Source organism: Sphaerodactylus townsendi, linkage group LG01 (assembly GCF_021028975.2).
Source record: "Sphaerodactylus townsendi isolate TG3544 linkage group LG01, MPM_Stown_v2.3, whole genome shotgun sequence".
Taxonomy (NCBI): domain Eukaryota; kingdom Metazoa; phylum Chordata; class Lepidosauria; order Squamata; family Sphaerodactylidae; genus Sphaerodactylus; species Sphaerodactylus townsendi.
In genome coordinates this window covers 73441474-73468572 of record NC_059425.1, presented here as the reverse complement: position 1 = coordinate 73468572, position 27099 = coordinate 73441474, and the positions used below count along the sequence as shown (strand labels likewise).

The window sequence follows — 27099 nt, the reverse complement described above, 5'->3', positions numbered from 1 at the left end:
AATGACTGCACTGTCTTCCTGATAGGCTGGTCTCCAGCAGGGGGTGTCTGAAAGCACATAATCTATTCTAGAAGGGGGCTGATTTAGCGGCAGTGCCTGTGGGTGGAGCAACAGGTTGTCTGTGGCATGTGACTCTTCACCTGTTGGGTAGCTTCCCACAGCACTCTGTTGGAAAAAGTAAAACATGCATGGCCACAGAAGAATGCCTAGGACAGGGATCTGCAACCTGCAGCTCTCCAGATGTTCATGGACTACAAATTCCAACAGCCCCTGCCAGCATGGCCAATTGGTGGGGTGCATGAGGGTTCTTCTGGGCTGCTCAATTAGTCCAGTCTGGTGACTTTGGGGGCGGGATCTGTGACATTGGTGCTATGGGCCCCATCCCCTCTGGCTTCACCATGGCAGTGGTGTTACCCAAGGTGGAGACACAGTCTCTCAATATAGTGGGGAATATTAGCTTAGAGCAGACTACTTATTAATGTTGTGAGAGGCTGGGTAAGGAAACTTTAATATTAGTGTATACGAAGATCACCTCTTAGAAGAAAATCCACAGAGAAGGATGTAATGCAAATTTGACAATGTTTATTGTAGGGATAAGGGGTTCACAAGCACTTGATTCAGTTCACACGCAGAGTTCCTAAGATATAGATAGGTTGGAAAATAGATTTGGAATAGAAAGGGGTATAGGGTATATGGTTAATACAACCTGATCTCGACATGAGAAGGATCCAGGGTTCAGATCCAAATGGTCAGTATTTGGTTCCAAGGGAGGTACAATGTGTTGAACACAGTAACAAAGACGGAAAGGTGTCAATGGCACTGGGCAATTGGTCTTTTGGAGGGTAGGATATTTATATGGTGAAGGACTACCTCTGAGGGTGTCAGGATAACCTTTGAGGGATGTCAAGACAACCTCTAGGAGGGGTCCAGATGGACTGTTTAAGAAATAATAGAGTACATTGCAAGGTGGTCAGAAGAAGTTAATTACAGAAGGGAGTATCTGGGTTAAGATAATCAAGGGAGGCAATGACATCAGGAGTCTTCTTGTGGCTGGAAATGAGTATCCATTCAGTATTGTGTTAAGGACATATTCTTCCTTGGCTGTTCAGCTAAAAATGTGCTGATATGGCAAGCAGGCTGAGATCATGAGAACCAGAAAACAATTCTTGTCGGTAGACCTGGCTATTGCCAGAGAATGGGATCCCCATCTCTGCAATGCCAGCATCACCCTTTAGGCTGGCACACAGACAGGGTTACCTGAGAGTAAGCACTTTCCCTCGCTATGCCAGGATGGCATGCTAACAGTGGCACCCCTTCTACTCATGCCTGTGCTGCTACAATCACCAGTGCTCATTGGTGGGTCCTTTTTGCTACCCTTTGGAGGGGGGTGTTTTTCCTCTGAAACAAGAAGGGTGCGTATTTGGGGATACATGTTGGAGCTCTGTTGTTCACCCCTTCACCCTTGCCCTGTTGCCATCAGAAATGACCCAGTACTGCAGGGGATGGGAAGCAGCTGATCATAGCCTTACACCCCTTTGTTGGGCGGGACAGAGGGCTCAGGCAGCATGTAAGATCCAAGGTTGTTGCTGCTACATGGCACGGGAAGAGCATGGCGCAGAAGTTGCTGCCTGCAGCACATGGGCTTTCAGCCCCAGTAGAGGGAAGACAGAAGATAGTTGTTGGAAAAATCAGTGAAGCCTGCTTTGAATGATAGAGTGTCTGTGGTTTCTGGAGGGTTGTTTAATCGGAACTGTTCCCTCGGAACTAGCACCTCCCCTCTGGTGTCTCCTCAAATGTTTTTCCGCTTCAAGATGTTGACTTTTCTGTATACTGTATATTCCTTTTCTGTATACTGTTGTTGTTTTCCTGCTGTAACATGCAGAAATAAAATTACAAATGATCTATCCCTCTCTAATAGTTGTGAGGTCCATTGCCCCGCTTCCCTGTTATGGAACATCTTTCCTGATGGGTCCTGTCTGTAGTTCCTGAAATGGAGCTTGAGAGGGAGGGCTGAGCCATAGAGTGTGTGGAGTTTGCTGTTCCAACTGGTGTTTGTGCAGTGTGCTGTGCAAAGTGCTCTCTGTGTACTCTTGTTGCCACCATGAGTGTCATTCTGCTCACTGATGACAGCATCCCATGGTAGAGCTGGGGCTTTTGAAGGATCGCCCATTGGTTCCTGGGCTGAGGTGCTGGTTAGCATCCTGAGCACTTCACCGCCTTGTGGGTGGGAGGGAGGGGGAATTAACTGTGTTGATGGAGCGGGGACTGAACAATTCTTGTTACGGAGTCCTATGAGTTGTGCCTCCTTTTTGGCAGGCATATGTTTACACCTGTGGAAATAGGTGTTCCTGGGTCCACAGGCCTCTGGAGGCTGACTAGTGATGACTCCTCCCATAGGTCCACCCCCTTTTGCGCTGGTGCAAGAGAATGCGTGGGGCTGCATCTCTACCACCCCTGCATTGGTGCCCGTGCACTGCCCTTGCACACCATGCTATGGCACCAGCAGGGTTGCGCCACCTCCACAGCACTTTCACCTCCTCCCCTTGTAGATGGCACTGCTAGTATACTAAAATGCTTTACTCAGATCAAAGATTTATGAACTGTACTGTGGCCCAAAGTCATAGCACATCAGTGGTTTTGTAATGTGAAATATGAAACTTTGATACACTACAAGTAAGGATGTTTAAAAATCTGAAGGTAGGAACGGTCAGCAGGATAAGCTAAACAACTTCCAGATTGCAAAAATTATATGTACTGTGATGATTTAAGCACAATATGGGTTTAAACAGTTACATGTCATGTTAGTATGTGCACTTTGCTTCGCCAATGTCTCTGAGGTCTGTTTGGTTCCAGAGTTCTACAAGTTCGAATCCTATTGCGCTGTCTGTTGATGGCCCATCCTGTTAATTGTACTGGCCTATCCTCCGTAATCTGCTTTGAGCCCCAGCAAGAAAGGCATACTGTCAATGGCATAAATTTTTAAAAATTAAAATGTAAGTGTTGCTTGATTTATATTTTTGCCTGTTCTGAAGATCTCTAAGGACAAGGTATCCAGGTTCAAACTTTCATGTGGACCTAATGGTATCTCCATCTAAACTGCTCAGCAGATAATGCAGGCGTACCCCTTGTGTTTACATGTGTAACTGCATAACTGTTTTTACTCTGTCAGATTGAGAAAACTCAGTCCTCAATATCTGAGGTACCAGTTTCTTTCCATTTAGTTCCTTAGCATCTACTTGTCCGTTTCAGCCTTGGATCTTACCTGAGCAGACATGAAATCCAGACCTTTGTGCAGGTTTCCCTTTGGCCTTTTCCACTCTTGGTTTTGTTTCTGAAAATTTTTTATCGCTGTAATTTTTTTGGTGCTTTGAGAATTTGTTCACTCCAGTTTTTCCATTATGAATGCACTCTTCAGCCTTGGGTCCCTGGAGGTTGTGTGAGGGCAGAGGTTGGGAGGGAGTGTGGAATTTCTGTCTAGGTTCCCAACAATCAAGCAATAGGCTGCTGTGTACAGTTTACAAAAAAATAAGACAGTGGCTAGGATCCAGCCATCTGCAAGAGGAAACATAATCAGACTTAGCACAGTTCTGCTTGCACAATATCTTGTCCACATGTATCATAATACCCAGAAACTGGTTGCATAAGATCTTGCATGAGTGGAAACGCAGAAAGGGATACAAGTGGCTACACTGTACAACTGTAGCACAAGAAGAAAATTGGACAGGATCCAACCCAATTATATTCAGGTCTGGTGGTGAGAAGTTTTGGGTTGGATCCAGCCTGCTTTGCTGCTAGTGAAACAGAAGGGACCACCCCTCAAAGAAGAAGACAACTGTACTGGGGGTCTTTGTGTGAACCAAAACCATGTGATGGAGGCTGTAGTAAGGAGAGGAATTAGGCAAAGTGAGTGGAGAGGTGGGCTGCATCAAGCCCTTTACATGAGTAAATCACCCCTGAGAACACAACAGATACCACTAATGTAAAACTAATAGCATGAGATATATAATTTTCTTCATTTTATCATGCAGGTGTTTCTGGCTGCCTGTTAATTTCGTTTTGTCCTGCATCACTATTCAGGCTGCTAGCTGTGAAGTGAAGCAGTGAAAATCCACCAAAATGAAAGAGTCCTACGCAGTTGCACAGGATGCCAAGATGACGGACAACAGTCCTCAGGACAGGTATGGTTGGGCATAGGCAGACGTGGGATCCAACCAGTTCTCACCACTTCTCTAGAAGTGGTTACTAATTTTTTCTGAGTGCCGAGAAGGGGTTACAAAAGCAACCTCCCTGCCCAATAGGGACTGGAGGTGCGTGTGTGCGGCGGTGCCACTGTTTGAATCCCACCACCATCGGAACCTGTTATTAAAATTCTTGGATCCCACCACTGGGCATAGGGGTAGGAAGGAAGATGGGCAGATGCAGGCATGATGCACTTTCCCTCTACAATATGTACTAAAGGCTGTACAGGACTTTCCCTTTTGCTCTGAAGCTAGTACTTTTCCCCTTTGTGTGTATCATCTTCCCATAAGGAGAAAAGGTTATAAACTGTGATGTGCTATGCTTATGCCATGGTTTTCAAGCCCCCTTGCTGTCATCATGGTCATTTTAACTACCATCCAGCCCTCTTCTATCACAAACATGTGACCTGTTCCCATATGTTTCAAGGTATGGATTTATGGACCTGTGAGTGCAGTAAGTTCCTTCCCACTCTCCCTGTTTCATAACTTGCTTCAAAAATTGGCTGCAGGCTATAGGAAAAAAATGGCCACAGTAAGGAAGCGCTGTGCATTGGAAGAAAATCAGGGCAGCCAGTTAGCCCCCTTTCTGCAGCTCTAACAGAATGGCCAGGGGCAAAAGGAAACTGAGCCCCTGTGAGGCTTATAACAACTCTACTTGCTTCACTTCTTCTCCAGAGTAAGAGTAGCAGTAGCAGATGACCATAACAGCTAAACATTGCCTATTAATGTAAGGGTCCAGCTCAGTCCCCACTGATATCTCCCTACCCTTTTTTGTTTTTGAAGGAATAAGGCTGTTTGGCTGATCTTTTTCATACTCGGCCTGGGGACGCTCTTGCCATGGAATTTTTTCATGACAGCTACGATGGTAAGTTCACAAGTGCTGGGAATAGTGTTGCCCTTCCCAGGTCAGGAGATTTGCCATGATGGGTGTACCACACTAGAGTGTACCACACTAAAGAATACTAGCAAGCTGCCTGAGGGACTGAAAGAAAGCTTGAGAAATAAATCGATATGTTGGTTGCATCTCTCAGCAAATGACCTTTCAAGCGGGGAGCTCCAATGCAGTGTTGGACCCCCTTCTCTTTAATAAGTGGGCAGTTACTCCCTTGACATGATAAGCATTTGCCCAGGTTCTCTGATGCAGCTTGTGCTGAAAGTAAGTATGGGGATGTCTCAGAAGATAATCCATTATCTGAGCACTGCAGTGTCTTCCATTTCAGTAGGATTTATGAGCAACCACCCTTATGAGTCTGGACTGTGCCCATTGTCTTGTGTGTCATACATCTGAAAAATTCTACCTGACTTCTGGTTGCTGAATGATTGAATGAGTTGAGAGGTGTGGCAAAGGAAGACTTTGCAAAGGGAAAACGGGGATATTAAAAAGCAAACATTGTATGTGAGGACCACTTGATAAGTACGACTGAGCAGAGGGGCACTGCTCTGGTCTTGTTGGAAGTGAATACAAGGTCCAGTTGTGCTGTGGAAATGCTTAATGGCATAATGCGGCCCACCTCTTTAGTCAGTGAAGTTTGTTTCCTTCATGATGCCTTCTCCTCACCATCCAGTACTTTACCAGCCGCCTGGGGGGACCCCAGAACATATCCTTTGTCGACGGTGCTACAGATACAAATGTCACAGGGAGAATGGAAGAGCCTCATTCCACATACCTTCAGTCCATATTCAACAATATGATGACACTCTGTGCCATGTTGCCTCTACTCATCTTCACCTGCCTTAACTCCTTCATCCATCAGAGGTGAGCTTTTTGCAGCTTCCTCAAAAATGAACCCCAAGGCTGCTTTCTCTTCCCTCCATTGTTCCCACTCCCCTTTCTGACCAGGCCATTATCTTTGGGGATGTAGGATTCAGAGCAAGCCTAAACTTCAGTTCCAAGCTAAGCCCCCAATGTTAGTTTAGTTTCTTTTGATTTGGCAAGTTGCGGGTCCATAAAATAGTAAGCATAAAAATAAATATTATTATTATTCATGATTAGCACTGTCAGTTTGACAATATGTTGATAGAGATGTCAGTAATTATTTCAGTGTAACCTAAAGGAGACCTGAAGCTGATATCGTTTGTCAAGGCAGGTTCATTCATGTCTGAACCAGGAGTCAAACTACTGTTAGTTTTAGGGCCAAAGCAAATATTTTCTCCATTGGTTTTCATTGGTTGGATGGTGCTTATATATATAGATTAGAAGCCACTGAACCTTGTTAGTTGAAGCATTCATTTTAAGAGGATGAAGAAGTTTTCATTATATCCAACAATATGATGACAGGTGTCCAGAGGTCTTTGGAGGGAAGGGGTGGGATTTAAAAAATGTGATAGATTGGTAGGTAGTGGTTGAATTGGAAGTCAAGTTTTCTGAATTAGGCTAGACACCGCCATAGTGTAGACAGCTCACCCCTTCAGATAGAAGGTTCTCTGGGCATGCTAGTTGGGTTTTTAGGTTTCTGCAGTCAGTTTTTCTCTTTGTCTCTTTCCACATTAGGATCCCTCAGCAAGTACGGATCCTAAGCAGCTTGATTGCCATCTTTGTGGTCTTCATGATAACAGCTATCCTAGTAAAGATCTCTATGGAGCCATTGCCTTTCTTCACCATCACCATGATCAAGATAGTTGTCATCAATTGTAAGTGGAAATCTCCTATTTATTTATTTATTTATTTATTTACTTATTTGCAAGAGTTATGGTCCCAAGTCATCACTTTGGTTAACAACTAAAAACAGAGCACTGAAAATACATCCTAAAACGAGTTAAAAGCAAAATGAAAGTACACAGAAACATCAAAGAAAACATAAATAGGAAGAAGGGATTATTGTGGGAACTCCAGACAAATGTTATAAAGTCTTCGCCCACTGATGATAGAAGATGGCTTTGGGATGGCCTTACAAAAATACCGTGCTTGTTGTCTCATGTAAAGTCTTCTCCTTAACTGATAGTCTGAGAAAGTACAGTCTGTTCCAGCTCAGGAAGGTGAATGCTGAATACTCTTATTGCTTTTTCCATGCTAAATTTGGGGGAGAATGATGTTAAATTCATAGCTGTCGCTCTCCTGACTGGAGGTATTGTAGGGTGTGGGACACAAAGCTGAGTCAAAAAGACAAAAGCTTAATTCCTTATCTCCAGTTTTTGCCAGCCAGAAAGAAACTGGGTGTGTAGAAGCATCAGCTGTGTGGTGTGTGAACTGTGATGATATAGTGCATGCACAGATAATTACCCGTGTATTCCCCTATGGGTCTTCATATGTCTGCCTTTTCTCCTGACAGCTTTTGGTGCCATTCTTCAGGGCAGCCTCTTTGGATTAGCAGGACTCCTGCCTGCCAGTTATACAACACCTATTATGAGTGGCCAAGGCCTTGCAGGGACATTTGCAGCTTTGGCCATGATCTGTGCTATTGCCAGTGAGTAATTCTCTTTTACCGTGTGGTAATTGCTGTGCAGCTACCCACTGCCCTCCATCATTGCAGCCAGGGCCGTTGGATAGGTGGAAAAATCCCAAATAAGCTCTTAATATCTGAAAGGGCAATGGAATGGGGTTTGTGTAGGACCTTCTCTTCTGTGTCATATGCCACTGTCTCATAAAACCATTATGTGTCATAAAACCATAAAACCCTTCGGAGGGACCAGCCGCTGAAGGTGCCCTCCCCCCCTTGCTTTGGCTCTCTACATCTGAGCCCTTCCATCTAATGGGATTCGCCGTCTCTCCCTTCTGGGAGAAGGATTTTAAAAAATGGGCTTTAGCGGATGCCTCTGCTTATTATTATTATTACTGCTGTTTTTAAAGGTTTTAGAAATGATATTTATAATTGTACTGAGATTTCACGTTGTACACCGCCCGGAGCCCCTCAGGGATGGGGCGGTATAAAAATCCAATCAATCAATCAATCAATCAATCAATCAATCAATAATACTTTGGGCAGTTATCCTTTTGATGGGATCATAGCAACTTCAGAACAGCTTTCTGCAGGCTTCAGCAGCAGTGATTTGGATTCTGTGGGTTGGCTTGTGAATGATTCTCTATTTGTGAAAGAGTTTGAACTAGATAATCTCCGGTTTCTTCTATGAGGGGGGAAATCAAAGAGTTCTTAGAAGCATGGATGCCTTGGAGGGATGGGTGGCTGTCTCTCTTCCATTCTGAATTAAGTGTCCTCTTAAAGTGTCCATGACCTCTTCTCTCCATATTTCTTGCAGGTGGCTCTGAACTAGCAGATAGTGCCTTTGGTTATTTCATCACAGCCTGTGTAGTAATCCTGCTGGCCGTTGGCTCCTATATGGTGTTGCCTCGTCTGGTAAGGATTCTGTTTTCTCTTAATGGGCAAGTGGGGCTCTTTAGGTGGGCACTAATTTCCAGGGCTTGCTATGGCAGCCTTTGCTGAATGATTTTCCCATCCTCAGGCCAGTCTACCCAGAAGGATTACTCAATTCTTGTTTCAGAACTCCTCCACAGCAGTCGTGGTTTATGGCATTTCCCCTCCATCAATGTTAATATGAGTTGCATGCTCTGAATTTCTACAGGATTTCTTCCGCTACTACTCCATGAAAGACAAGGCAGAGTATTTGAACCATGAGGACCATTCTGAGCTGGAAACCAAGGTTGATCTTATCAAGAAAGGTAAGTGCCAGAGTGGAAGATAATAATTTTGGAGGGAGGAACATGTGTTCAGTTATTTCAGTGTAAGTGGATGTCCCTAATAGGACCTAAATAGCAGTCAAACAACATACTTCAAAATGTACATGAAAAATGCTTCTCTATCTGAAGAGCTATCATTTTCCATAATTCTTTTTCCTTACAGATGAGCCCAATGGTTTAGAACCAAAGATCCCTGCAAATGGGGCTTCCCATGTGCCAAACCACAAGTCCTCAGTCCTCAGCATTTTCAGAAAGGTACTTGAGATGTATACATTGTCTTGGAATGAATTTTCCCATACCCATATGTTTTCCTAAAGAGGAGTGTCTGAGGTTGCCTTGGCTTTATTTGTCCACATTGTGTATACTTGTGTCCTCCTCCCTAGATTTGGGTCACGGCTGTGTGTGTCTGCTTAGTCTTTACCATCACTATTGGAGTCTTCCCAGCTGTCACTGCTGATGTAAAATCAACCATTGCTGGGAAAAAAACACTCTGGGGTAAGTAAAACCACTGGGGTCAAGACTAATGACACCCAAGCCATGTAACCAATAGGTTGATAGGGTTGGGGGCTTTTTAGTCACTCTTCTATTGGGAAATTCAGAACAGTTTATATGGTGGTTCCCAGGCCGTGTCCCATTGCTGACTGACATGGTAAACATCTGTTTGGCACAAGCAAAATACTTTTATGAGGGAAATGGTACTCCTCCCCCTCCCCTCACGTGACTCTTTAGGCGGGAAGCCTGATGGAGTGAATACTTTTAAAAGAGCCAGTCAGAAAAATAAACCTTTTTATTCCCTCTGTTGCTGGCCTGTGCAAACACAGTCCCAATATGTGCCTGCACAGAAACCCACTTGATGAACTACAGTTACAGGTATGTGCAATGCTGTATTTCTCCCTTTCCCTTCACAAAAACACCAATTTCATCACTTGTATGGTTTTAAAGGATCAGGGTGTTTTTTTTTTTCATTAGCTTGACAGGCCCACAAGTGCTTCATTATGGATACTACTATGAATAATTTAGTAGCCTATCTGTTGTCATGTTTGTTGTATTACTTGCTTGCAGAAGATGGGAGGGTGTGGGCATAAGTGACTCACAGAAGGACAAAGTTGTCAGCCTCATCCTAATAAGTCTCTGTGTTGCTCTGTCGAAAGTATCAGTAGACAGAGTTCCTGGCACTGATCACTCTTCTTCGCCATTATCTTTTTAGATGCATATTTCATCCCAGTCTCTTGTTTCCTGGTGTTTAATGTCTTTGACTGGGCTGGACGGAGCCTGACAGCTGTTTGCTTGTGGGTGAGTGTGGGGCCTTGATGCTCAAACTATCCAAGCCTACTTTTACTAACACATTCAAGAAGTCAGCATCACAGCTTTGTTCTTTGTGCTGAGAAATCATGGCAAGCGCTGGGGTAGGATGTGGAGAGATCTTGAGTTTAAGATGGAAGCAGAGGATCAGAGTCTCCTGCTGTCTTTCTGGCTTCTTCTATTGTTTTGTACCAGGCAACATCAGTTTCTAGAAAAATTCTGCTTTTTGATCAGTTGAAGCAATATTATTATACTGTGGCCCTCCAGTTGGGGTGGCTGAATTTGCCATTGCGCTTGTAAAGAATGATTGTATTAAATGAGAAGATAATTAGATGAGAAGAAATGTAGGGGGAAGGAGAGTCATCAGTAGGCGTAGAAGGAAGAAACCATCATCTCGCATTATTCTCTAGCGAAGGTCGTCTGTCAAGTGGATTGATCATAATTTCATATTCCTCCATGAACCATACAGCTTATTGGCTTGGTGCTTGTCTTTTTATGATCTGTGATCCTTGAGGAGTTCATGTTCCTAGAAAATGCAGGTCACCATTAATCATCACACAGTTTACAGCCTAGATGCAGTGCAGAATGTTTTTTGTTGCCTTAAATGCCAAGCAGCTCACTTTCTTTTCATATATTTATTTACTGTGTTTATAGTCCATCTTTCTCATTGAGCTTCAAATCAGATTACATATTGTAAATCAATAACAGATCATACTGTCTTCGGTTCCAGTTTCCACTTGTAGCTTATTGTTTGACACTTTAGATGACTTGGGTTTAACTGCTTAATCAGTCGATGAAATATGGGTAAACTGATGTGTGTGAGACATCTAACTGTCCATGCTCTTGAGATGCTAGTGGAGTGGCTGAGAAAATGTGGCTTCAGGTGTCATGGGTGTCGAAATCAACAAATATCCATTAACCTTGGTAGCTAAACAGAATCCCCATGTTCACAAGCAGCATAGCTCAAGTGCACTGTCATCATCCCTTCTATGCCCCACTAAAAAACACAAAGGCTGATGCTAGCAATTAGTTTGATCCAGAAGAATAATTCCTATATTCAAATGTTAGAGAGAGGCAAACATGCAAATTCCCAAGGAGAACTCAGAGATGAGGGTGGGTTTCTAAGGTACCACAGAAAACCACACAGAGTGAAAAAGGAAGGCTGAATTTACAGTCTGCTAGGAACCAAGACCTAAATAGCAAGAGAGAGAGAGAGAGAGAGAGAGAGAGAGAGAGAGAGCACAATGGAGGAGAAGGAGAAGATTTCAAAACAGGAAAGGAAATGGGTGGAAACTGGATCATTTAGGTTTACCAGAAACACAAGCAACAGCAGAGGGGGAAAGAGCAAAAGTGGGGAAACTCAAGGATGATTCAGTATTTTGCTTGGCTAAGTAAACGTGGGTTTGGGCGGAACTGGCCTGTTGTCCATGCGGTTCTGGTTAAATGATCTGATGTCCCTCTGTTCATCTAAACCACTTGGATCGGGACACCTCACTCATTCATAGCCTCCTTGTAACCAAGCCCACGCACAGGATGACATGCAGCCAGCTGTCTGGGAAAGTACAAAGGCAGCTTAGTGATGGCCCAGTCATCAGAGAACGGATCCAGCACAAGCTCTGTGACTGATGAGACCAGAAGAGCTTGTAGATTCCAATAAATATGTTTCCCATTGACTGTTTGGCCACTTCAGCCCACTCACTATATCAAGGCCAAACTATACAAGACATTCACTCATCCTCCTCACAGGTGTACAGCAACTGCAGATAATGAGTTCCAGCTCAGCAGAACAGCACGGGGCTGAGCTAAATTGGGTTCTGCACGTGTTTAAATGGTCATTCTCCACAGCTGCCGTGTAGCTTTGGGAGAAGTTCAATCTGGGAAGGGGCAAAAAGGGTGCCAGGCATGGCTTTCTTCCAAGACCTCCTGGCTCTGATCAGGACCAGGGCCTCATGCTGCTGTACAGTGACACATTTATTTTAGGACCAGCATATCAGCGAGACCGCCTCTCCAGATATGTTCCCCAGAGAGCTTTATGCTCCCTTATTAATAACTTGCTGATGGTCTCTGGTCCAAAAAGTATCCATCTGTCCTCAACTAGAGCCAGGCCCTAGGTCTGGACTGGTTGAATGCTATGTCAAACAAGACCAGGGCCCTGCGGGACATATCTCAATTCCACAGGGCCTGCAAGATGGAGCTATTCCACCAGGCCTATCATTGAGGGCAGCAGTGGGACGTAATTGGTCCACCTTGGCTGGCCTTCCCCTTTTTCCCTTCTTTTTAATTAAATCTGGAGTGGGCTTGTGATGGTAAGTTCCACTTGTCAAGTTTTTAGTACTATCTGTATTTTTTAATTGGATTGTCTATTTTGTATTATTGTTTTATATGATATATTAGGTAATTGTGTCATATGCTGTGAGCCGCTCCAAGCCCACTTTGGCAGTGGAGAACAGGGTATTAAATTTTTTAAAATAAAGAATATTCAAGACCCAACATTTTAAAAATCTTGTGTAGTTTGGCTGTCAGTCCTGATCATTATATGTGATCATTTTCTGTTTACTGCCTTCCTTGCAGTTGCCCCCCTGAAATTATTAAGGCTGCTTTCTTGAATAAATGTGCCAGTATGCGACCAAAGGAGGCCCTATCCTGATTGGAGCCATTAGACCTCAGTAGGAGGCTCTCCTTTCGCCCCTCCCTCTGTGCTAGGGTCAGATATGTAAACTTGGCTCCTCCTGCCCTTGAGACATATCCCAAGTGAAGAGGTGAACTTTTAAGAAAATGTTTGTAGAACAACTTTCTGGAAACTGTGGAAAGTGTTGATGCTGTGGGCTCTGTGTATGTCTCAGAGTTTGTGGCTTGTGCCAGATTCCTTTCCTCAGACAGATCTGCTTTTTTCTGCCTTCTCATTTGGCAAAAAGAAAGCTGCTTTTGTTTGTGTGTGACTGTGTGGTTAACACCAAACTGGGTGGAGATGTGGGTGTTGTCTACCCCACTGAAAACATTTCCCTTACTCCCTCGATGACCAAAGCCAATTTGACAGTCAAGAAACAGTTCAGTCTCCGTTCTTGGTGATCCATTACCTAGTAACTCTGGAAATTTTCCCAGTAAAGAATCTAATCTGTGTTTTTGCCTTGCCTCAAAGCCTTCCCGGGGGATTCTTTTCTCCATTTTGGAGCAATCTGGAAATTCTCATAGGCTTTACTAGATCAGACAAATTCTGTAAATCATTGTAGATGGTGGGAAAGGAAAGACAAGTGAATCCAAGCTCCTGATCTGATCAAGTGGGACAGGTCAAACTACATAATCCAGTAGATTGCACAAGTAAATTCACTGCAATAATGTACCTCTGGTGAGCCAATGTGGCATAGTGGTTGGAGTGTTGGACTGGGATCTTGGAGACTCAGGTTTGAATTTCCACTTTGCCATGAAACCTTGGTGTGTGATCTTGATCCAGTCATGCAGTGTCAGCTGTCAAGGGATAAACTGGAAGAGAGGAGAAGAATGTAAGATGCTGTGGAGAAATGAAGTTAAATAAATAAAACTGAGACAGATAGTTCTAGATAGCTCAAGCAAGTGAGCCCAGACACATTCTATAGTAGCTGGCAAATTGAGCACTTTCATACGCATCAACATCTCAGAACAGAAGGAAAATCTGTGCGATTCAAGTGTATTATTGTACCCAAGAATTAAGTTAAAAGCTCGGTAAGGGTTACCTGACCTGTTTCAGTCAGGGGAGATAACAGCTGGTCTAAACTTCATGTTCATGTCTTGAGATTTAAGTTAAAGAATCTTAGAGTGGGAAACAGCTGAGTTTAAACTCAGTAAGCTGCTGTCAACCAGGACTAGAAATTTTTATTTAGAAAATTGTGGGGCGGGGTGTGGGGGCTGCTGGTGATGCATTTCACCAATGGAAATGCACCTAGGTTTGGTAATGAAAGTGCTAAGACAAGTAAAGGTTTTTTTAGGTGTTGGAACCTGTTAAAAATTTGTCAGGTCCTCTTGCCACATTGTAGGTCAGAGCATAATGTTCCATAGTGTGCCATATTTGCATGGATGGCTTTTCCAGCTGTTTGGTGTGTTGTTTTCTACTTTGACCTTCTTGCCAACATGCTATCAAATCAAGTAACCCAAGATGTGAACAACTACTCTTTGGGCCATGCATCTTTGTTCAAACAAGGGCAAACAAAACCTATCTGTTGTTCTCCCTTCTGCCTTGGTAGGAAACAAATCTCAGGGTTCAGAGATGTGAACCTCACTTTCAGATGTCTTTTTTTGACCTCCGGAGAGAAGCCAGAAGCCATTAGTCCTTATTGTCTCCGATTACAGAGACTGTCTGCAGGGTATTGCCAAGAGAGTTTGGGCTGATAGGCTCAGCATGATAGCCACAGAGAGTTCAGCGAGTCTGAGTAACACTCTGTTCTCTACGAACCAGATGCTGAAATACTGAACCTGGGGAGGCAGTGGCAAGCCATCTCTGTTTGTCTCTTGCCTTGAAAACCTCATGGGTTGCCATGGGTTTGCTGTGACATGATGACATTCTACATACTCACACCCACATGCTGCAGCAAGAGTAAAGAAAGGGAAACTCCTGTTTGAACAGGTTTTCACCTTCACACAGGCTCCTCATAAGCTCCTTGGAGCAGGAACCTTCATTACTTTACTTTATTCTGTGAAGCTATGTGTATAAAAATGATGCTAGAATGTTTGAATAGATGCTCTTCCTTGCATCTTTTGTAGGAAGACATTTAGAGAACCCACATGAAACTCTGGACCACTGTGCAACCAGGTCTCTGTATGGAGCATCCACATAATGTTATGGTGGAGCTGAGGGGTGCATACGTTATTGTCCATGTCTACAGATGTTTAAACTGGACCTTGAACATCATGCTCAGTTTTAGGCTGCCTTTTATTGTTCCTCCCCTCCCTACACCTTCCCCCAGGTTGGGTGGACCTTGACCCCCTCCCCCCAGGGTGGGTGGGCCATGACTAAATCATATTCCTATACCCAAACCAAGCCTGCCCAATTTGTGGCCCACTGAACTGCACTCAGCCTGCCATGAGCCAAACCAGCTGCCTTCCTGGAACTGCTAAAGTAGGCGGTAAAGTTGAGTGGATCATTCTGTTGAGAAAGCCACCTCTGGGTAGTCTCATTTGATTTCTTAGTGGTTTTCCAAAACTCAGTGAAATTCCCCACAATTAGGCTGACCTTTAAAGCTCATCAAGATTCTACCATGAAATCTCTATTTAGACAAGGACTTTCAAATTAAGGACAACCAGATGGAGATCAATAGTAGCTGACATAGAAGAGAAAATGCAGACATCACTTTTGGAGAAAATCCACCATTGAGAACATTCAGGCAGTGCGTGTCAGAAAGGAATAAACAACAGAAAGCAAAATGAGACCTGATGCTTTGTGATATGGTCAATGGGAACCCTCTTCCCAGCCTAAGACTTAAGCGAGGGGCTCCAACTTCCAGCTTGAAGAGCAGAGGTCTACCATTTGTACTGGAAGCTTAGCTGACCAACTCCTACATTCTCAGACAGACACAGAAAAGAAAACATGACTAGTGAATAAGGAGGGAGACTCCTCCAGGCACATGCTGTGTTAGCTGGTCACCTACTCATGTGACATACTAATTTGAAGTGTGTGTAAAGAAAAACGTTTTTTGCTTCTCCTCCCTCTGCAGCCTGGAAAGGACAGCTCCCTGCTACCCTTCATGGTGATATTCCGTGTGATCTTCATTCCCCTCTTCATGCTGTGTAATGTGCAAACCCGCCGAAACATGCCGGTCTTTTTTGCCCACGATGGATGGTACATCACCTTCATGATCTTCTTCTCCATCTCCAATGGCTACCTGGCCAGCCTCTGCATGTGCTTTGGGCCCAAGTAAGTATCGCCTAAGAGGGCAGGTCATAGCAACAAAAGCCACCTTGCGCCCCCACTGCACTTTTCCTCTCCATCAGCACTGGTGGGTCATTCATATGAAGGGTGGTGATTGTTGCAATGCCGATTGTGTCTTCACTTGTCTCTTGCACTTTCCCTTGGCAGAGGGACTCTCCCCACAACCTTGTTCTCAACCTTGACAGCCACTAGGAAATCTTGGGCGTTTGAAATGGCTCCTGCCCATTTTAATCCACCCAATGTTATTTCTGTAAAAATAATTTGGGCAAGCTAAACCTGGGTACAGGAATTCCCCAAGATTACTTCAAAATGCCTGCAAGCCTGGTGACCCCAAACCTTTCTTACTCTTTGATCCGAATTTCATGTCACATCCTGAATTCTCCCCGCCCTCCCCGACACTGGAGTTATCTGGGAACCGTGAATATGTCTATCAAGAGGGAAAAGAGAGCCACCAGTAGGCCACTGGTCTTTATAGAGAACATAGCAGAGGAAGAGGCTTGCCACATGTGAGGTGGGAATTCTCCAAAAGGTCTGAACCTGGCCAGGCTACCTATGTCATGCCTACGCTGCTGGGACTATGGCAGTGATGGCGAACCTTTTCGAGACTGAGTGCCCAAATTGCAACCCAAAACCAGTGGTGGGATTCAAATAATTTAACAACCGGTTCCGCTGGTGAGATTCAAATAATTTAACTACTGGTTGTTTACAAGCAGCATTTTAACAACCGGTTCTGCCGAAGTGGTGTGAACCGGCTGAATCCCACCACTGCCCAAAACCCACTTATTTATCGCAGTGCCAACACGGCAATTTAACCTAAATACTGAGGTTTTAGTTTAGAAAAAACAGTCGGCTCAGAGGCGTGCGTTACTCAGGAGTAAGCTTGGTGAAGCAACCGTGCAACTCTTCGAATGGGTGAATCACGACCCTAGGAGGGTTTACTCAGAAGCAAGCCCCATTGCCAGCAACCAAGCTTACTCCCAGGTAAAGGATTGTGTTCAGGCCAGCCTAGATGTATGTGGGGGGGTAATTTTCCACCCCCCACATGATGAACTCTGTGCACGTGTGCCCACAGAAAGGGCTCTGAGTGCCACCTCTGGCACCCGTGCCATAGGTTTGCCACCACTGTACTATGGGATGTGACACGGTCCTTCTACTAACATGGAGGAGGCCTGCTCCTTCCAGTGGGCCATTCATCCAGAGGTGAGGGCTGAGCACAGAGGAGGAGGAGGAGGAGGAGGGCACTGTGACATCAGAAAGAGCTGCCCCTTCAGAAGGGACCAGGAGCTACCTAGAAGAGGAAGTTATCCTGAAAACAGCAAAACCAGGTTGAGAAATCCAACCCTCCTCCAGACTTAACATTCTTCAGGCTCTTAACCAATGGAGAAAGAGACATCAAAAACTTTATGATTAGCATAAAATGTAATACAGAAGACTAATGTTTCATTCATTCATATGACTGTATCGTTACACTTTTTTGCCTGTTGATAATTTATGGCATGCATAGCCTAACCAAGTTCGGTACCCCACATTACGTAAAACTATTCCACACAGACCTGGCAATTGGTTTGTATGGAGTGGCTGTTGCTGCTGAGCTGACTAGTCTCTTTCTTCTCCTTTCCCTCTCCTAGGAAAGTGTTACCCCATGAAGCAGAGACTGCTGGAACCATCATGGCATTCTTCCTTTCATTGGGCCTGGCTTTGGGAGCTGTCTTCTCCTTCCTATTCAGACATGTCATTTAGCAGAATGTCAAAAAAACATCTTGGGAAGGAGGGGCAGAGGATCGGTGCTGTCTGCTCAGAAGGCAGAGTAACTTACCTACTTTCCAAGAACTCATTGCCTTAGCTGATGTGCCTAGCACCTGGCTTGGAGTACAGCTCTGTCCTTATTGCGCCAATAACTCAGCTCTTCCTCTTTGTGTTCCCTACCCTTGCCGGCAATGTTTGACCTCTACCAATCTAACCTTGCTCTCTAGGGTACACCTGGATGCTTCCAGACATGTGCTTGCCCAGCCCAAGAGCATTCATTCTGAGCTTGAGCTGGGGCTGCTTGCAACTCTCTGTCCTTGTGTTTTTTACATTGTTGTCCTCTCTACTGCCAGACAAAAGAGATTTACCCGCTGAAGCACCCCCTGCAGCAGCCTCTCAGCCCTGCTTCTGTTTATATGGGACCAGTGTGAGTACCCAAGATCCTTCAGTATCTACTCCAGGGTCAAAAGGAGGATGTTTACCTCGACATTATTGCAAAGTCATCTCTAAAACAATCCAGGACTCCATCAAGCCAGTGCCATGCCTCACTCCTCAGTGACACACACCTATCCTCTTGGGAATCATTTCTGGCATACTCCAGCCACAGGACTCCCCAACCCATATTTAGTCTTTACGCTGAAAGAGCACAAGGCAGACACCTAGCTGCTCCCCAGTCTCCCCTAGCAGAAGGAACTACAGTGGCTGCTTACAGACTGAGCAAACCAGCAATGGCTAGTACTGCTCTGGTAAATTAAGGCTTGGTGGGCCCTCACACTTTCAGCAAGTTATCAGGCTTGACTCTACATTACTTTGTAAATATATATATTTGTACAGGAGCCATTGTGTATCAACTGCCAACACCCCTGACATTTAACACTCCCCTCCCTGCCGCTTTCATAAGGTTTCTACCCTGCTTTGTCAATAGGTGGCAGCCACACCAGAGGGCCACGGGGGCTGTCCCTCAACATCAATCACAAAGCTCTAGAAAGGCTGAGCTCCCTGGTCCCACCAGCAGCTCACAGTTTGGTCTTAAGGGCTATATTTCACTTTATTTTATGGTTGCTTAAAGCAGCTGATCAGTTTTTAGCTTGTTATATGTGTTCTTTGGATTGTAAGCCTCTGTATAGCGGGGGTGTTTTTTTCTTCGAACTGATTTTTTTTGAAAAATCATGGCCATTTTTTAAAGAAAGCTTGTAGCCCTCGAAGGAGTGGAGGAACATCTGTGTTTATTTTAAACCAGACAGCAAATTAAATATAATAATTTTTTTAAAAAAAGTAAAGTCTGGAGTCTTATTTCAAGAGAGAGAAGAGCCCAGGGTAGTTGAAGTCACTGTTTAAAAAGTATTTAGCATTGCTAATTGTGAGACACCTTTCAGACGTAGAGAGGTGGCAAGAGTGCAGAGGGCAACATTATTATGAGAAGGTGGAAGATATTAAAAGGTTGATGGTGAAAGAACTGAGATGAACCACAGAATGTCTTCAAGGTTCATGAACATGGAACTAGACGTACTAAGGTTAGAACTAAGTAGTCAGAGGTCAATATAGAACTCTTTATGTTTCCACCTCAAAGCAGGGAACAAGGGCGTTGCAGCCAATAAGTGTCAGGTTAGAGGAAACGAGGCCAGGGGGTGAGGGTGGAATAACATGGAGAAAGGTAAAGCATGAATACCCACCTCTACACTGCCTGCCTCAAATTGGGCTTCCCCTGCAGCTGCTTCATAATGGAGAAACCACAGCAAGGAACCTTTGCTAGGTGTTAAAGATCTAGTTCTGTCTAAAGATGGCAATAATTTTCAAGAGTCTTGGATTTTGAAAAAAGGAATTGCTTCCTACAGTATGTGCACTCACCCCATGTTCACGTCCAGTAAAACAGCTTCAGATTTTAAAAATACTGTTTTCAAAACCTGCTTGACCAAGGGTGTGCACACAACAGGAAGTTGAGGCTTCTCTCAAAACCACTTACAAAGACCTCCAGCCAGAATGGCTTATAAAAGCTGTGACAGAGTTGTAGCGCCATCTGTTGACCTATCTCTTCACTGCAATGCCATATCACCCCATGCATTATACCAGGGATCCTCAAACTATGGCCCTCCAGATGTTCATGGACTACAATTCCCATCAGCCCTGCCACTTGGTCATGCTGGCAGGGGCTGATGGGAATTGTAGTCCATGTATATCTGGAGGGCCATAGTTTGAAGACCCCTGCATTATACACTTCACTGATAATTGCACCTTCCTCCCCAAAGATATATATTGTTCTTTCCTCACAATCCTATGAGGCAGGTTATGGACCTTTGAAGCATCATAATAAGCATAGCAAATAAATCCATACAATTCTAGAGCAAGGCTAAAGCATACATCCATTGGTTGTAGCTCCACTTGCTAGTTATTTCTTTGAATTAGAAAATAGTTCTTGCTGTTTAAGTTCTAAAGTATTTTCACTTGTAGAGAAAGTGTGGGGTTTCAAGCTGCTGAAGAGAGTGGGTCCCATTACAGTAACAAACTATTCTAACATAAAAAGCAGACAACACAATTCGTTGCTGGCATAGCCAAAGACTGGACCCATTTCACCTTTCTTGCACATGCAAGAAACACCCCTACAAATGTGGGTTGTTGCAGATTCCAAGGGTCTCTTTCAATATATGATTTAAGTTGTTTACATTTCTCCTGTGATTGGGGGAAAGGAACATCCTGCTGTTCAAAGAAGCCAGTTTACCACTGTTGCAGAGCCAACATCATCAGGTGACTTTTGGTGTACCAGGAACCTATTTGACGCCTGGCTGATATACCTGGAGATTTAGTTTTGTCTCAAGCTGCTGGTGTTTACCGCCATGTTTCATTTAATTGTGTTTGTGGCCTTCTTTTGGATTCCTTTCTCTAAAATTCATCCTCTGCTTCCTGCTGTGTCAGCAGTTCTTTCTTTTAAGTGGCTTCCTTTATATTTCAGATTCTTTTGTGGATTGGTCAGACAAGCAGATTTCTTTATTGTGCTGATTTAGGATAACTGCCTTTAGCAATAAGAAATCTGTTGTTCTTACTTGAACCCTGATAAATTCCACCAGATTTGTTAATAGCTTCCACTTCTATAGCATGTCGCTCCAGTGGTACATTGAAAGTTTAAAGTGCCTGGACCATCATGTTAGGGAACAGATCGAGTCTGCAGGAACTCTGCAGAGCTCTCACCATATAAGAAACATTCTTAAGGATTAAGTATCTAGATGGAGGTATAGCTACACATAGTCTACTTGGAAATCACCTCAAACATACTCTGGAGAGTATAGTAAACTGTGTTATTGTTTTAATCTGTGTTATGCAAACTGTCTCAAGGACAGCCACAAGTCCATCTGCCCAGGGCAAAGGTTGAACACCTTGTCTTTTGCTATACAGAAAATGGGATACTGGTATATATATTTTTAAAAACACAGTTGGCATTATAGCCCCATGGTGAGACCACTTTGCTTAATCCTTCCATCATGGTCCATATTATATCCCTACGTATTTCTTGCAAATCTTTTTCTAGAAATCTCTGGTCCCCACTGCCAAAAAACGCAACATCCTGTCCCCACTGCCAAAAAATGCTACAGAATAACTCTTATCTGTATACCATAACTGTCTTTGTTAAACAAAATCGCAAGAAGGAAGCGGGGTGCAATTGTGCCTAATTCGTTGCCCATCAGGAAACTTTCCGGCAGGAATCCTCTGCTCTAAGGAGCTTTCCTCCCCCACAAGTGGTTCTTCTGTTGGAGGAAGAGCCACCTGCGCTGGAGGAAAGCTTTACTAAGAGGGCCAGTAGCATAGAAACCATGAGGTTCCAAAGTGCCTGAAGCTGCTGTTGGCATATAAATAGTAAGGTGTCTGGCTGTAGTTGAAACACGATCCTGTCTCCTGGGCTGTCGAGTGGAGCCATTCACCTCCTTTCAGAGAGCAGTTGTTGAACCATGAGATCAGGAGGCAATAAATGTCCAGGCTATAGAGATAAAAACCCCTCCCATTAGTCACTAGCTCATTCCATGTTATGGAAACTGACAGGCACAAATTGCACAGTAGAGGCACCACCATCACAAACTGAGATCCAAACACAACGCTCCTTATGTTAAGCCTCTAGTTACAATTTTTCAGACAAAGGAGTTCAACCTGTGACATGGCTTCCCAAAGTGACATAGGAAGCAAAGGCTGGTTGCTCTTCTAGACAAGGTCAGAAGCAGGCTCCTGTTGACTCTCCAGCCCTGTGCTATTCCCTGGTGTTATACACAGGAAACTGCTTTATGCACAGTCAGACTATCCAGTGTAGAACTCTGCTGAATGGCAGCTGCTCTCCAGAGGGCAGCTCAGGAATAGGTCCTTCCCAGACCTGCCACTTACAAACTCTTAAATGGATTGAACCTGACACCTACATGCAAAACATGAGTTTAGCCACTCAACTAAGGATCCTTCCGGATGGAGCAGTGGTGAAACCGTGCTAAACCACAGGGAATTGTGTATGCACTGTAGCATGCACTAGAAAAGCAGTCTCTCATACTTTGGACCTTGTTTGTTTATTTCATTCACAGCCCACCTTTCTCACTGGGACTCAATGGGGATTAGGAAATGTGTTTAAGGAAACAGACAAAACTGTCAAAGGCATGGTAAACCATAAACAATACAGACAGTGGATTACAAAGGTAGATGACAGTGCAGTAAAAGCAAGATTATACATACAATAAACATTGTAACAGACAATTTAATTCCCTCATAAAAGTGTCCTCCTGCACTATTCCATTATATTGCAATTTTAATTCCTTATATCTCAATATCATCTGCTTGCTGTTTACATTTTTTTTAATGCTGATCGGTATTTATTGTTGTTTTCATTTTTGTAAATTTTACTGTTGTTTGCCGCCCTGAGCCCACTTGGGGAGGGTGGGGTATAAATACAAATATTAATTAATTAATTAAATAATACAGGAAATAATATAAGAAATCTTCTATAAAATGCCCTGTGGAACATTAGTTTTGCACATTTTGCAGAATGATAAAGCTGTGCGAACTTTCCTGACTTCCTCAGGCAGGCCATTCCACAAGGTAGGACCTCTATACCACCCTGGCAAGAGGCATTCATGTATCTATAAACTGTTGACTTTATTTGCAAATTCTGAGTGTTTAGAAAAGATACTTGCATTTCTTCCCTGTGAAGGTGCTATCCAGACAAACAGGAACCACTGTTGGTACAAAAGTTTGATGGGTGTATATGCAATCTGATTAAACAGTCTGGAAAGAAGTGCAAGGAAAAACATTTCTTTTTTGCAAAGTATCTTCCCAAATGTATTGTCAAAGGCTTTCACGGTTGGATTCAACTGGTTCTGGTGGGTTTTCTGGGCTGTGTGGTCATGGTCTGGTGGATATTGTTCCTAACTTTTCGCCTGCATCTGTGGCTGGCACCTTCAGAGGTGTATCACAGAAAGAAGTCTGTTAACGTGTGTACGTGTGGGCTCTGTAGTCAGTTTCATGCTTATTCTGCAAAGTTTCTTGATTAAGTTAAGAAGTGGCTTTCAGGACACCTGGGCAAGCTGTGTTCAGTCACCACAACAACAAAGGCAAGTTGTTACCATGTAAACACCTAACATATAGAAGTAGTCAGCTGCCTTTCCTCTGTTAGAAAGCCAGGTGTGTTGCTGGCACTTCAGTTATACTTCTCACATCATGATGGCCCCACTCCCTGGCTGTCTTTGATGTCACATCCTCAGATGCTAGAAAATCTGAGGCCAGCCAAGCCTAAGAAGCATGGACTGTATATTTAGAGACACAAGGCAATGAACTAATTGGTATATGCAATTACTTCGAGTATAAAGTCAGTAGATAAGTCATACCCCATTCATAAAGATATATGGTGATTATATTGTAAGTAATATGCAACTGGATGTAGATTTAATAAGCTGCAGAAAGCAAACGTTTGCTCCCAGTGGCTATCCATGATCCATAGAAACTCTTCATATCAGCCATCCTGGAAGAAACTTCTGTTTTCTGCTCCTACATACCTCTATTGTCAACGTCCGGGTTACTTCTTCTGCTCCTTATAGATCTGATCACAAGGGACTGTGCTCTATATAATGATGGAATGTATCTAAAAATAATCTGACCTATTTTCAAAGCTCCTTCTGCATTCACTACACATGATTGGCACTGACATAGGAAAACACGTAGTTTGTTGAAGCTCACCAAGTTCTCCCTCGCCCTATCATTATGGTTTTTTACATGATGAGGTTTATTGGTCTCTTCCAGAGCTGCAATTCTTTGTCTTGTTCTTGCCCCGGCCACTGCTTCCTCCAGCCAACACAGCGGCCACTCGGCCAGTGCTTGCTTTTATTTGACATTTCAAAATCTGCATGAGACACTTGCAGCGCAGTTTGGACACAGATATCCAAAGGGGCAACTATGAAAAGTGTTAGTGCAGGGGTTGTGCCTGTGGTGGGTCTACACATGTTATCAGTTCACCACATCAACCTATAATGCAGAGGTCTCCAACAGGAAGTTCACCAGCTGCTTCAGAAGTAACTCATGTAGCCCTAGGCTCTAGGCTGCCCCACCCTCCAGCTTTTTTCCCCCCATAGGATTTTTCTTTGTGTTGCTTAGCCTCATTTTTGAAGCTCTTCCTAGATCCATTCTGTTTTCAGGACACAAAAATAATATGCTGTGGGAGGGAGAAGTAACCCAAGATTGTTTTCATTACTCAGAAGTATATCTCATTAAAGAAAATGTTGGAGACCCCCAGGTACGACGACTGTTTCTGCACTGAGGAAAGGAATGATGTATATGTGGACAAGCTAGCTAGCGAAACAGATGCTTCATGCTATTCATTTATAAATTTGTATCCCCTCCTGTCCTCTATGGTGCTTCAGGTGGTTTTTTCCTTTTACCATTGCAACAACCTTAGGAGGTCATTTCAGCTATAAGTCTATGGACAAATAACAGATTCCAGGGACTCAAAGGTTAGAGTCCTCACTGTCCTACAAATGGCCATGTGCTCTTTTTCTGTCCTGCTATGGTCTCTATTGGGATGTGTAATGGTTTAGAATAGCCAGTCTCATCAGATGTCGGAAGCTAAGCTGGATCGGTTCTTGGAGGGATACTTCTAAGGAAGACTGCAGAGGAAGGAAATGCAAACCACTTCTGCTCATTTGCCTTGAAAACCCTCCAACCACAACTTGACAGCATTTTACACACACACACACAGAGACAAAGAGAGTGTGTCTGGCCAAATAGGTTTTGAAGAGCTTTGAAAAGAGCTTTAGATCTGCAAAGCCTGTTCAGGTAAAGGCAAAAATTATGGTTATGGCAGTTCTCTGATACCTGCAACAAATTTCCCAAAAACTATTGGTATCAAGTAACATAGTCAGAATGACTTGTCAGAATGACCTCCATAGCTGAAAAAGGTTACTCCAGTAACCTTGTTACTGAAAATTTGTTACTCCAGTCCCAGCCTAGTTTTCTACCCATTACAGAATATTGATTCTGTTTATCCATGGGGTCTAGTAACAGTTCCAACTGGGAAGGTTACTGTCTGGTTGGGCAAGCTAGTCACATCTAGCTTACTCAAAGGAACAAACAGCAGCCAATCCAAAGGGAACAGGCTAGAACTCAGGAGAACCTCGAGTATTTGGAAGTTCTGGAGGGATACATCTGCAATGGAGGCTTGAAGTAGCCCTTTCAATACCCTCATAATCCAGAGCAGGTCATCTTCTATTATTAAGCGAGCACGGTTAATCAGACCAGCTCAGAATCTCAGAATTCTCTACAAAGGCAGAATACTCAACACTTTTCTCACATTTTCTGTTTGGAGTGTGAAAATATTTGCTACGCCCCACAGAAATTAACAAACAATGTTTGAACATCTCTAGCTTTTGAAACAGAGACACCAGCTAATTAAAGTATAGAATGACAGTTACATTTAATGGATCTGTCAGACAGCAGAAACCGGAACTTGCTAATTGCCCAAGAGAATAAAATTAAATGTTTTGTTGCCTCATCAAGCACCCTGACTCATCACAATTCTCTGAATAACATTCCCTCACCCAGTTCTGCATTTCCCATGGCTGGACAGTTAGTACAGCAATCCGCAGGAGCTGTTTCTTTAAATCACCTTTAGCCACAGACTGCAACCTTTCCATTATATCGTTCCTGGTTCTCCAATTCAAGCACAATTGGGGTGTCGTGTGGTTTCTGGGCTGTATGGTCGTGTTCTAGTAGCATTTTCTCCTGACGTTTCGCCTGCATCTGTGGCTGGCATCTTCAAAGGATCCTCTTTAGATGCCAGCAACAGATGCAGGCGAAACGTCAGGAGAAAATGCTACTGGAACACGGCCATACAGCCTGGAAACCACACAACACCCCGGTGATCCCAGCAGTGAAAGCCTTCGACAATAAATCTTGCAACTATTTATTAAAATTTCAAACATAAATGGACAGTCACAAGAATCAGGATTCAAGAAAGGCAAAAAGGGAGATGGTAACTGATATCAGCCTCATGCCTTGCACACAAAAGCTCATGTTACATTGTGGCAGCCACAATATAGACATGCCATATAGGTTTTTTAACTAGACTCAGTAATCCTTGATGGGCGGGCAGGCAGCCAGGCTTTGATTGAAGGCTTCAGTTTCCCCACAGCTCATTCTGCACAGCAGATTTATAACCAGTTGCAATCGCCACAAATGAATTCGTTTTCTATTTATCAAAAAGGAAAGCAAGTACATTTATAACGATTGCTACTCGTTATAAATATACTGTGCAGAATCCGACTCATTCCACACAGTACATTTATAATGAGTTGCAATCCTTACAAATGAACTCGTTTTCCCTTTTGATAAACGGAAAACAACCGGTACACGAAAGAAAATCAACTGCCCTGGAAAGACCACGCGGGGCCGTGAAGAGACAAGAGGCCACGCGGAGAGGAGATCGTTGTACGAATCACCGTCTTCCTCCGCCGCCTTTCAAAGCCTCTTAGGAAATAGTCCCCTCCCCGTTCTCTTCCCCTTGCCAAGAAAAGCAGGTTGTAATGGCCGCGTTCTGTCGCAAACAAGCCGGGGAGACATTGTTCCAGGCGGCATCGCTTGCTTTTACCACTTCGAGCTCGCCGTCCTAGCCTCAGACACCGGCAGAGGCGCAGCAACCCAAGGCCCAGGCGCGGAAAAAAAATGGTAGCCTTGACATGCGTCTTTTTCCCCAGGAAGCTATGCATGCCGGGAAATAGGGGAGCGGGTTTCCGAAGGAGAGGCTGAAAATGCCCTTCCCTTGATTTGCCAAC

General features: G+C 43.9%; 1 protein-coding gene across 10 annotated transcripts in view; it reads left to right on the top strand.

Moving 5' to 3' along the window:
• Nucleotides 1-19093, top strand: part of SLC29A1 (solute carrier family 29 member 1 (Augustine blood group)) — an 81469-nt gene extending 62376 nt beyond the window's left edge. For 6 of the 10 annotated variants that reach the window (XM_048483203.1, XM_048483202.1, XM_048483206.1 and 3 more), the window contains exons 2-13: nt 4029-4178; nt 5022-5103; nt 5804-5994; nt 6730-6869; nt 7508-7642; nt 8433-8530; nt 8757-8853; nt 9035-9126; nt 9255-9366; nt 10079-10164; nt 15858-16057; nt 17701-19093. In XM_048483203.1, coding sequence (XP_048339160.1) covers nt 4117-4178; nt 5022-5103; nt 5804-5994; nt 6730-6869; nt 7508-7642; nt 8433-8530; nt 8757-8853; nt 9035-9126; nt 9255-9366; nt 10079-10164; nt 15858-16057; nt 17701-17812 — 1407 coding nt within the window. In that variant the 5' untranslated portion in view covers nt 4029-4116 and the 3' untranslated portion in view covers nt 17813-19093. The remainder of the gene's footprint in view (nt 1-4028; nt 4179-5021; nt 5104-5803; nt 5995-6729; nt 6870-7507; nt 7643-8432; nt 8531-8756; nt 8854-9034; nt 9127-9254; nt 9367-10078; nt 10165-15857; nt 16058-17700) is intronic. The other 4 variants (XM_048483232.1, XM_048483204.1, XM_048483251.1 and 1 more) reach the window with 1 other exon arrangement.
• Nucleotides 19094-27099: the final 8006 nt, after the last annotated feature.